This window comes from Pezoporus occidentalis, unplaced genomic scaffold (genome assembly GCF_034315485.1).
Source record: "Pezoporus occidentalis ecotype Australia unplaced genomic scaffold, CSIRO_AGI_Poc_V1 ctg7, whole genome shotgun sequence".
In the NCBI taxonomy this organism is placed as follows: domain Eukaryota; kingdom Metazoa; phylum Chordata; class Aves; order Psittaciformes; family Psittacidae; genus Pezoporus; species Pezoporus occidentalis.
This window is the reverse complement of record NW_026916052.1, coordinates 1348692-1361250: the sequence shown is the minus strand read 5'-3', so window position 1 is coordinate 1361250 and position 12559 is coordinate 1348692. Positions and strand designations below refer to the sequence as shown.

General features: G+C 45.2%; 1 protein-coding gene across 3 annotated transcripts in view; it reads left to right on the top strand.

Annotated features, from left to right (window-relative positions):
• Positions 1–10430: 10430 nt before the first annotated feature.
• Positions 10431–12559, top strand: part of DISC1 (DISC1 scaffold protein) — a 202941-nt gene continuing 200812 nt past the window's right edge. Inside the window, exon 1 of one of the 3 annotated variants that reach the window (XM_062641771.1) lies at positions 10431–10594. In XM_062641771.1, coding sequence (XP_062497755.1) covers positions 10519–10594 — 76 coding nt within the window. In that variant the 5' untranslated portion in view covers positions 10431–10518. The remainder of the gene's footprint in view (positions 10595–12559) is intronic. The other 2 variants (XM_062641772.1, XR_009969083.1) reach the window with 2 other exon arrangements.

The following is a 12559-nucleotide window of genomic DNA, read 5'->3' as shown; positions in this document are numbered from 1 at the left end:
ATCAGCTTAACCTCTGCTCTGGACAAAGTCGCTAAAAATAACTTAATTACTGGTAAAGAACCCAATTAATTGCTAACTGAAGATGCTGATGTGGTAAGTGCAGAAGGCATCAATGAGAACAAGCCTTGTCTGGTCTGAGGCTCAGTATTCAGTGCTGATGAGAGCAGAAGCTTGGTGAAAGTGGACCATCATAATGTAAGGTTTCTGACAGTTATTTGGACAAGTATCACACAACAGCCTGATTTAATAGAAAATAAAGTAGAACTGTGTAAGACTGAAATATTCGGTAGTCTGAGACCTGGTGGATTGAAAAGGTGCAGTCGCCCAAGGAGAACTGCTAAGGAATGGGAGTTACTGTAGTGATGTCTGCGTGGAGCAGTACAAGACTTATTGCTGGTTTTGTCAAGATCTGAGAATAAACATAACATTTCTGCTAAGACATCAGATATGCAAACGCTGGCCAGGTGGCAAGTAATGCTAAAGGGTCCCCTAGAATGGCCAGGATTGCTCAGTAGAGAGCTCATCCAGGCAAGTGATGTCTTAGTACAGTCCTAAGATACCAAGCTAAATTAGACATCTAAAAAGCAGGAACAGAGGCTGTACTTACAGGAGGTGGTTTTCAGAGGGTAAGCAGTGACTCTGAAATACTTTCGAGAGCTCAGAAGAGAGAAGCAACTCAGTAGGAACTCCCAGTGTGATGGAAGAAAAGGTGTTGACTGTCTCTGGATATGCAATTGGTGAGAAGTGGGTAGTGATCAAAGCCCCACATGAAACCATCTCTGGAACATGTATCCCGCTGGAGTGTTCCCACTGAAAAAGAAGACTGAAGGGTTTTCTGTCAGCAGATCAGAGTCATAGAAATAGTTCAAGAACTGGGAAAAAAGACCTTTCATCAGCTACTGTAGAGTTCACTTTATTTAGTTTAGTCAAAGGAAGAAGATAGCAGCCTTCATCACCTAGGGTAAAAACACTTACACTGGGGTAAAACCAGAAGGTGGGATTCAATCACCTAAACACAGTCACTTGCAGCACATTAGATGCTGGATGTGTGACTCCTCCTTTGGGCAGGGAGAAGGATGAGATGAACTCTCAAGACCCTGCTCAATCCTATGTTTGGGAATCTGCTGGATATGCCGCAAGCTTGGATTTAGGCACATTGTGAACTCCAGACATTAAGCCCTTCAGTCTTCCTATGTCAGCGAGTTCCCCCAGCTGCTCTGCAAGCTCTGCAGGTAACAGAAGAGTTGTTATAACACTGCAGCAGAAATCCCCTGGAATTACTGCTCACGCAGTCACATGCAATCAGAGAATAACCTGCGGTTCCTGATGTAAACTCCAAGGACAGTCTCAGCACAGATGTATGTGAATCAAGTTGAATTTGAAGCCAGACTCCATTCTCTAGCTGGAGACCCAATGCACTGGGCTTTCAAATCCCTGACTGTGGTCCTTCTCTGGCACCCTTTGGATTTCTGGCAGGCAGGGAACATGCCTCACATATTCGTACCTTTATTATCTTTTATTTCTGCTTAATACATCATTTAAATGTTCCAACATAAGGTATATTGGCATGAAAATGGGAAAAATAAAGGTGGCAGGAACTCGTTGCCAAAGCTAACGTGTTTGACTGCTTTTTGTGCCTAGGCACGTGAGCAGCTCTGAGGGGCCTCTTGTGGCACAGCACACTTGCCTTCTCAGTGCCCACTGTTCCTTTGGGCATGGCAGTCATGCTGCAGGCAAGTCACAGGATCATCCCTCTGCCAGCATTTTGCCTGCACAGCAGCACCAGCAGGTCATTTGACAGCACTAATGCAGTTAGCTGGGGACTGATAGCATGGGGAAGCCAGCAAGAGCAGCTGTGTTCCAGTGCTGTATCATGGGACAAGCTATTGCCACAGCTCTGGGAAGGTGGCAGGTGTCTGTGAGGGACTCTTCCAGTGTCACTGTGACTGCCCACACCCCAGGCCTTCCCCTCTATGTGATCCACTCAATCCACACAGAAAAATGGATGTATACAATGGATGTATACAGTGATAATCTCATGAGGAAGGTGACATATTAAAGTCTATTAAAATGACTGCTACAGCCACATAACGATAAATCCAAATCTGAATTCACACATGCTGTGAAAAAAAACAACCTCCCCCCCTCCCGAATAATAATGACAGTTCAATAGAAAATAATTCTGTATCCAGATGTAAAAAGATGGATGCAGGAAAAGTGGTTCCCTTACTGGTTGTACTGTAATATTTAAAAAATCTTGTGCCAAGCAGTAGAAACTAAAGAGTGTGAGACTAGTAAATTTGAGACAATTTGGGATTTGGGGGGGGGGGTGGTGGTGGTAGTACAGTAAAAAGGATAGCTGCTGAGAAAAAATATGCTTATTCTGCTTTTTAAACCACGATTGTTCCTGATTTCTCCCAGTTTTGTTCTTAGTTGATATACTGACTTAGAATTATGGCTGGTCCACACTACTATTGAGTAAAGGGCCCTAAAGTTCAATTTTAAAGCCTGGAGAACAGCAATATGAATTCTCAGCTTGTTTGCGAGTGATCAGGTGTCTCTGGGGAAGGTTCAAGTTTTCTTGAACTGATTTAAGTTTATAGGGAGGCATCCAGGGAAAATAAATACCCAAAGGCTTAACTCTTTTGATTTGTATATCCACTGGATTAGGCCTTCAAACGTTTTTGAGTTATCCATAATATATGAGTCTTAATCCCATAAATATTTTGAACTGAGTGGTAATGAACTGTCAGCTTTACTCTTGTTTTGAAGTCTACCCTGACACCAGTTGAGGCACTGTCTTTGGAACAGGATCAGAAAACGATGCCAGCAGCATCTACAGCTGCTCCGTTACAGCTGCGGATGAACAAGGAAAAAGATGATTCTGGAAAGTGAAATGTATTCACCTGTAACAACAATCGCAGTAAAGTCTCATCAGTTCCATTCAGATTCGCATGTTTTGTGAAAGTTTTATACAGTTGCTTATTATTTTTAACAAAATCCTGGTGTAGCTGAAGTCTCTAGGAGCTCTGTGGGAACTCCTACTAACTCAGACTGTGACTTCACTTTTGCATTAAGCACTTCAATTGACTTATCTATCATAAAGATTACCTGTATGCTAATCATATCACACAGCAAGTTCCAGAGTTATTACCTTCAGAGTTAACTAAAGCACAATCAAAGTTAGAACACCTCATTCTGGATAGGGCATGGCAGTATACCTAAGCTACACACTGATTAAAGTTGTGAAAAAACAATTACTTCAGTTCTGTGGATGAACTAAATATATATACTTAAAAGTTCTTTGCAGATTAACCCAAAATGCCCTTGCTTTTCACAGAATCACAGAATCCTAAGGGTTGGAAGGGACCTCAAAAGATCATCTAGTCCAACCCTCCTGCAAGAGCAGGGTAACCTAGAGTACATCACACAGGAACTTGTCCAGGTGGGCCTTGAATATCTCCAACGTAGGAGACTCCACAACCCCCCTGGGCAACCTGTTCCAGTGCTCTGTCACTCTCACAGTAAAGAGATTTTTCCTGATGTTCACATGGAACCTCCTATGCTCCAGTTTACACCCATTGCCCCTTGTCCTATCACTGGACATCACTGAAAAAACCCTAGCTCCATCATCCTGACACTCACCCTTTACATATTTGTAAACACTGATGAGGTCACCCCTCAGTCTCCTCTTCTCCAAGCTAAAGAGTCCCAGCTCCCTCAGCCTCTCCTCATAAGGGAGATGTTCCACTCCTTTAATCATCTTTGTAGCTCTGTGCTGGACTCTTTCAAGCAATTCCCTGTCCTTCTTGAACTGTGGGGCCCAGAACTGGACACAATATTCCAGATGCGGCCTCACCAAGGCAGAGGGGGAGGAGAACCTCTCTTGACCTATTACCCACACCCTTTCTAATGCACCCTAGGATGCCATTGGCCTTCTTGGCCACAAGGGCACATTGCTGGCTCATGGTCATCCTCCTATCCACCAGGTCCCTTTCCCCTTCGCTACTGTCCTGCAGGTCAGCCCGCCCCCAACCTGTACTGGTACATGGGGTTGTTCTTCCCCAGATGCAAGACTCTACACTTGCCCTTGTTGAATTTCATCAAGTTCCTCTCCGCCCAACTCTCCAGCCTGTCCAGGTCTCGCTGAATGGAAACACAGCCCTCTGGTGTGTCAGCCACTCCTCCCAGTTTAGTAATCATCAGGGAACTTGCTGAGGGTACATTCAGTTCCCTCATCCAGGTCGTTGATGAAAATATTAAACAGCACTGGTCCCAGCACCGACCCCTGAGGGACTCCACTAGTCACAGACCTCCAGCTAGATTCTGCCCCATTGACCACAACTCTCTGCCTTCTTCCTTTCGACCAGTTCTTGATCCACCTCACTACCTGATCATCAAGCCCACGCTTCCTTAGCTTATCTATGAGGATGCTGTGGGAGACAGTATCAAATGCCTTACTGAAATCAAGAAAAACCACATCTACCGCTCTACCATCATCCATCCACCTAGTTACTTGCTCATAGAAGGCTATAAGGTTGGTCAAACATGACTTCCCCTTGGTAAAGCCATGTTGGCTGCTCTTAATGACCCCCTCATCCTTGATATGTCTAGAGATGGTGTCAAGAATAAGTTGTTCCATCACCTTTCCAGGGATGGAGGTAAGGCTGACCGGTCTGTAATTACCCGGGTCCTCCTTCTTGCCCTTCTTACAGACTGGCGTGACATTTGCCATCCTCCAATCCTCAGGCACCTCTCCTGTTTCCCACGACTTACCAAAGATGATGGAGAGTGGCCCAGCAATGACCTCCGCCAGCTCCCTCGGCACCCGCGGGTGTATTCCATCTGGACCCATGGATTTATAGATGTCCAGATTACTTAACTGATCCCTAACCCAATCCTCATCCACCAAAGCAAACTCCTCCTTTATCCTGACTCCTTCCGGGGCTATAGGAATCTGGGTCCCACGGGGAGAGTCTGCAGGAGTAAAGACAGAGGCAAAGGAGGCATTCAGCACCTCTGCCTTCTTTATATCCTCTGTCTCCAGGGCACCCACCTCATTCAGCAGTGGGCCTATACTGCTTCTTGTGTTAGTTTTATTCGCTATGTATTTGAAGAAGCTTTTACTGTTTTCCAATGGAAAACAACCCTTTGGGGATGAACTTCACCACTGAAAGTGAAACGAGTGCTTCTGATTCTGAACATTTAAAGTGAAAATGAAAGAAAAGTGGAAGAAAGTGTTAGTTTTTGCTGCAAAGCTGTTATTGAGGGGAAAGAAAAAGTGCAGAGCTGAGCTGTGAGGGTATGTAGGTGAAAAGGAAGCAGCTCAGAGGCTGCAGCTCCAGCAGGACCAGGTAACGGAAAAGTATTGGCCAGGATCTGGCTTCTGCAGAGGGCTGCAATGTGAGGAGCAGGAGCCAACGGCCACAGCAAACCACTGAGCTAAGATGCCATCTCCCAGCCAGCCATGATTACCTTCATCCCTTATCCTGAGTCTTCTGGTGAGATATGGCAGCTTGGCTGGGTGTCCTACCTCCTCATGGACACAGATATCTGGTCTGTACCAGCCCATGCTGCTGCTCTGCCCTAGCCACCCCTGCCTGGCCTCCTATCTCATTGCAGCTTCCCTAGTCTGTGCTGAAGCCATGCTCCAAAAGATGCCATGCAAATCGTTTTCAAATTGAAGGAGAGATGATGAAAAGAACAGCTTGAGAAAAAATCATACTAGAGTATGAGGACATGAGCATGATGGCTATTTACTCTTCTGCTGCAGTGCCACATGTAAGCATAGCTTGAAAAGATTAAGATGTCTTGATCCTGGAGAGATAAAATTAGTAAGTCTAACATGTCTGGGCTTTCCTCATTTTTATGCTAGGAAAAGCCTCCCCCCCCCGAATTTGACTTGAATTCACAAGTAGAGTTGGCTTCCCTTCAGTGGTATGTTTTGGTGAGTACATTATTTACTACTGAAATAGAAAAGGTCTCTGGTGTAGCAGTGATGGGGTAAAAAATGAAAAACAAAGATGAATGTAAGAAGAAGAAAAGCAGAGTTTGCAGCTGAGCTATGAGATGAAGCAGAGGTCATAAGGGACAGAGCTACAGGAAATCTGTTCACTATGGCAGCAGGTGCAGGGGGGAGCTCTCATACACTGATATCAATTGGAAGCGAAAGTACCACACAAAGAAGCAGCTATGTGTAGACAATGAGAAGCAAAGAGGCCAAGATGAGGAGTGGAAAACAGAGGAGGCAATTCCGAGCTTCCATGAGGGCACAGGAAGTTGTTTGAGAAGAGGCAGCAGCCCTGCCTTCAGTACACAGGGAGGGATTGTTTGAATTTGGTGGGATTTCTGATGCAGCCTGTAATGCTGTAGTTTCACAGTCGCTTTCAACTGGAGAAAGGGCTTTGGTGGGAAAAAAAGAAAAAGAGGTTTAAATCCACATCTGTTCCCAGTTTACTGTAGAGCCAGAGAAACGTTCTTGCAGCAAAAACCGGGCAGTAGCACAGGGGAAGAGAAAGAAGGCACAACTGGAGAAGTAGTGGAGGGAGTAAGGCAGAGCCATTTCTTTAGGCAGCTGTGCCTGTATACACCATCATAATGAAAATTAAAAATCTAGACATAGCAAAACATTTCAGCTTCTTCCTCTATAACTTAAATTAGAAGATAGCCATATAGTATCAGCTCTTAGGTATGTTTCGTGCAATTTCTTACACCATCCATCTCACTCTAAATACTAAGTAGTGCTCAAAAATGCATTAGGGTAAACTGTAACTGGGTAGATTTCTCTGTAAGCTCTGGATGTCTCACCATGTCATTTTGATCAGACATTCCATGCAGGGCACAATTCAAACAGCATTAAAACCCAAGAATACTGCTCTTACCTACCAGAAGTCTGTCTGCTTCCTGCATCATTTTCTTCATGTGTCTCAAGTCTTCTGTAGAAACTATCTGCCATCTCCCTCCAACTCCATTCCAATGGTCTGACAATTGAATAAGGGTGATTGCCCAAAAGGCAGCTCCTTGCTTAGTAAAGGAACAGATTGCCATGTTCAATATATAAATATATATAACACACACACACATTCACACATAGTGCTGATAATCTACTGAGGTAGTGACTTACAGTCTGCTGAGATTCCAAGGCCAGGTTGGATGGGGCTTTGAGCAACATCGTCTAGTGGAAGGTGTCCCTGCTCAGGGCAGGGGAGTTGGAACTGGGTGATCTTTAAGGTCCCTTCCAACCCAAACCATTCTGTGATTCTATGATTCTGTTGTGGTGGGAATTTTCTGTTAAATATGCACATTAATGTGAGTATACATGAGGCAAGGGAAAGTCACCTGAAGCAGACGTGTTGAAGTTTCGCATAAACTTTAACTCTTGGAACAGATTCAGAACAATGCAAAGAACCCATTAACAAGGTGTTGTTTTTTTTTTCCCTGAATATCGATCATGCCATGCCTCCTTTGATTATTAGTTTAGAGAATCAGCTTTGGACTGATTGGTAACCTCTGCTGTTCAACATTTCAGATGAAACAAGTCTGCTTCTGATTCTAAGCTATTTGAGGTAGCATGAACGAGGGCTGGCTGTAAAGACGTGGAGAAGGACTTTATGAGGCTGAATGACTGGACAATCAAAGAACAGATGAAATTCACTGTGTATAAATTGAATTGGCACCTATCAGTAAGAATAATCCTAGCCTCTCATATAAGATAAAAAACTCTGAGATGACTGTTGCCACTGAGGAAGAAACTGTGGGGTTAGTAACATATCAGAAAATATCATCTAAGTGAGTGGCAGCAGTCAGAAAAAACAATCAGATGTTACAGACTATTGCTAAAGGAACATAGAACACAACAGGAAACATGAATAGCAGTACAAATCCATAGCTAACCTGTACCCTTACTTAGCGCCATCATCCCAAAAAGCAGAAAGATGTAGAGAGGAGCAACAAAGATAATCAAAGGTTTGGAGCCGCTTTTGTACAGGGTCAGTTTTTGAGTAGCTTAGCATCCCCCAGTTTGGAAAATGGATCACATGATCCCTTTTCATAACACATATGGAAATCATCAGCGTCACGGGCACATTAGGAAAGCACAATATCTCACAGCTCTCAAAGACAGTGAGCCACAGAGCTCAGTGCTCAGAGCAAGCACAAAGAGCTAGTGCCTTGTGCAGTGGGTGAGACCTGGGGAAGCCCTCACCCATGGATGTTGAGTGTGCAAAAGCTGAAGTGAGCTCAAGGGGAGGCTGGGTGAGCACTTGGAGAGCATGAGAGCCACCACAGAGTGCTGGCTCAACAAACCAAGTTGAGCTGAGGAAACCCCTGAGCACATATCAGTCAGAGAGGGGGAGAATCCAAAGGGGAAGTTTAGTGTGTACTGCCTTGTTCCTGCTGATGCTGAGGCAACTGCCATGGGTTTGAGCTGGACACAAGGCTTGGGCTAGATGGGCCCTTTGTCTGCATCAGTACAAATGCCTTTTACAACAAATTTCTCTCTGACTGGTGGGAGCTAGCACTGACATCATCTGAATCAGACTCACTGCAGCAAGGCTGAAGGAAGAAGGATGCATGGCTATTTTTGGCATGTGAGGCACAGCTGCTCTCTCTCTTCTCCCACAAGTCAGGAAGGGCACAGACTGGAACATGAGGTCAAAACTCCCTTTAGCATGTCCTGTATTTCTTAATAAATGGACTGAAACCAGAGAACATCAGTAAGCTGTCAGTTGTTAGAGAAACCTGAGCCTTTTTTTAGCAACTTTTCTGAATGTTATGAGAACTTCCTTGTGCGGAGGATGGTATTTTTAACTTACAATAGTATTTGATGCATCTGAGAAGGTAGAAGCATTCTTGTAGACTAGGATGGATAGAGGTCATCTTGAAAAACACTGATTTCTTGTGCATGGCTAATATAGTGGATATGGTGATTCATGGTTGAAGCAGATACTACTTTAGCAAAGGTAATAAAAAGCTGTAGTCAGTGGATAGTCATAAGCTTATATAAAGCTTGCAATTATGGGTACCAATAGAGAGAATACTGACTGTAAAGAAATACTAGGGACAGCAAAAGGTGATGCATGTGTTAACTACGGAGAAGAAGATACAAGGGAAATTATGGAGGATTAAAATTATCTAAGGCACAAAACAGGAGAGGGTTTTTAGGAGAAAGTTATATTGTTGCAATGATCTGTAAGTTCACGGGGACAGCCTCAGGAAAGGTATAGTGATCTTCAAAAAAGGACTTGAAATTATCTGCTGTATATTGTTGTGGGTTAACTCTGGTAGGTAGCTAAGCCCCATGCAGCTCCTTGCTCATTCTCCCTGCCTTGGTGAGATGAGTACCACAAATGTAAAAGCGAGAAAATTCATGGATTGAGGTATAGACAGTTTAATAGGTAAATCAAAAGCTGCATGCACATAGCAAAATAAGGAATTCATTTGCTGCTTCCCATTGGCAGGCAGCTGTTGAGCCAGCCTCAGGACAGCAGAGCTCCATCACACATAACAGTCACTTGGGAGGACAAACACCATCGCTCTCAGCATACCCCTCCCTTCCTTCTTCCACTCAACCTTTACTGCTGGGCATGATGCCATATGGATATATGGTCTGAGATATCCCTTTGGTCACTTGGGGTCAGCTGTCCCAGTTGTGTCCCCTCACAGCTTCTTGTGCAGCTGCAGCCCACTCGCAGGGCAGTCTGATTAGCAAAAAAGGCCCAGAGGCCAGTGTAAGCACTTCTCAGCAGTGACTAAACCATCCCTGAATTGTCAACACTGGTCACAAATCCAAACCAGAGCCCTACAATGAAGAAAATTGCCTCTATCCTAGCCAAACCCCATACATACATATAGAAATGACAGCACAACAAAATGGAAAGGGTCTGTGTTTGACATCTAGATACAAAGCCAATAAAAATATGTATGAAGGGTTGGCTACTTGAAGCCAATGAATACCGTGCTATCCAACTGTACACACACTCTTAATGAAGTCAGTATCTGACACACAACGCAGTGCCACAGCAGGGCTCATGAGCAGTCACACTATGGCTGTCAGACCCAACCAGTGCACAGTGCAGCTACCTTTGAAAGCAGATCGATTCCCAATAGTATATTTGGTATATATATTTGGTATAGCCGTATCCCCATGATGCTCGGATGCCCAAGAGGGAGCCTGTACGCCTCTGTATGTGCGGCAGAGGTGGCTCTTCTTGTGCGCTAATCCCGTCAGGATGATGCAGATGGGGAGTGCGAGCGTCGTCATCCTAACTTAATGCCGATGTGCTGCAGACCTGAGGGAGCAGAGACCGTACAGCCTGAGATCGCTGCACGGACAAGGGCCGGCCTTGCCCAAAGCGCCGTTGCTCGCTCGGCCTGTGCACGGCTCCACACTGGGCCCAACCGCGGCCCACTCCCTCTCCAGGGCGGTGGAGCTGCCTGCGGCCCGCCTCCGGCTGGGAGGGGCCGGCGCCACGGCCGCTTTCCGCCCCGGTGAGGAACGGGGTGGAGGGGGGGCCCGGGATGTGGCGGCTGCAGTCCCGGCCGGGCGGTACCGACAGGCGGCGCCGCGGCGGCGGGGGGGAGGCGGCAAGCTCAGGTGAGGGGGCGGCCTGAGGGCCCCGCGGCTGCTGACGGGGAGGGCGGCCCGGGCCGGCGGCGTGAGGAGGGGAGAGGGACATTCCCCTCCTCACGCCGCCAGCCCGGTGGGGCAGGTAACCCGGGACGGAGAAGGAGAGCGACGCTGAGCCCTAATGGGGCCAGGGCTGGCAGCGCTTCTCCCTGCTGGAGGCGCCGGCTGGATCGGTTGGGTGTAGCCTTCAGGTTGGGAAGGCCGGCAGCTCTGATGTTGGGAGTCCTGTTGAGCACTGGGGAATTAAGGGTGGAAAAATACGGATTTCTCGTTTCTCAGCCTGAAAGTTTTGGGATATTTAATCTTAAACCCCAGTGATGATAGCTTTTATTTCACAGTAAATACAGTCTAAGAAACTGTGCTCGAACATTGAAATGACATGCTTGTTATCTTTTTAACTCAAAAAATCCTTCAATTTCATTTCAGCCAATGTGAGAACAGTTACATTGATAAAAAGATGTGTAGTTTATTGTTTTTAAAATGACCAACTGCAAAGAGGGAAGTATCAGTCACCCATATGCTGCCTCCAAACTGGGCTTAAAGAAAGAGAAAGGAAACTGACATCTCAATAGAGAAACTGTGCATATATACTCTTATGCATGAGTTTTATCAGACTGTGACCTCTAGTGCGGATGTGCTGCTCTCCTCTTTCCTCAGAGCGACAGCCATCAGCTGGCCCGAGCTAGGGCTGCCTGTGTTACCAGCACTGGTGCTGGTGAAAGGCTGGAGCTGTGGGGGGATTCTGGGAAAAATAGTACTACACCTTTCCCAGGGGAGCTGGAAGAAAGACATGTCACTCACCGGGTGCGTCCACTGCCTTTTGGGTTGTTTGGGATACATGGTTCTCCCAGCTCCATTAGTCGAGCAAGACTTTCTGCAGACACTTCAGTTGTCCTTGCCAGTGGTTTTGTAGAAACCAGCTCATTCATGTTTTGGTAATCCACACTAATCTTTGTGTACAAGTGCTTGAGTAACTTTTTGCTGTGCTTCTGAATAGAGATTTAAGAGCTCTGCAGTGAAGTGCTTTTATAATAAGGGCTTTCACAAAGTATGCTGCAGAACACATACCAGCAAGCGCTACTGGTAATTAAAAGTAAATGAGAGATTTAAGAGAAATGAGCAAAGTACACCAGGATGCATTATCTCTGGCTTTATCCTTTTGTATTTGTTCATTTTACTTGCTAATAAGCTAGTGGCCTTACAGTAACTCATGGAAATGCCTGTTCTTCTTTATTAAAATTTTCTTATGTAACTACTGAAGTCTCTGATAATGTTGTATGGGTATTCCCCATGTCATTGCTGAAACGGAAGGCGCTGAGAGTGGTTTTCCAGTTGAAGCTGCAGGTTTTTACTAGGGCTTTAAGCACTTATGAAACTGAAAAGTAAGGATATTTAGAATAAATATTTGATGTAAAAAGAACTAAGTTGAGTTTAGAGGTTTGTGGTTACTTAAAATGTTGTGGTCATGATGGGTTGGGGGAATATAAATGAACCTCCAAATGCTCATGAACAGTGTTTTGTATACTTGTGATTAAGACCATACCCAACTATGTCTTCCCCCCCCCCCCCCCTTGCTTCTCAGTGCTTATTCTGTTAAAGTTACCACTTTTCTGTATCGTTCATTGAGATTAGGCAGTGAAAATAACCTCTTCTCATACACGATACTGATGATTACAGTGCAGCAGCACTCTAAAGAGTGGTAAGAGGCAAGTATTGTATTGCTGCTGGCTTCCTCTCTCTTCAAACTTAGATAAATCAGCCTTTGTTCTCTTCAGTTAAATGAAGTCAAAAGTTTGGGCCTAAGCTGCTGCTTCTGGAATTGTACTGGGGTCATGTAAGAAAAGAGGATTTATTAGCACCAGGATAAATTAATTGTGATGAACAGGAAGACGAAAAGCACTGCAAACAATGTTTTGTACTCACAAAAGGGAA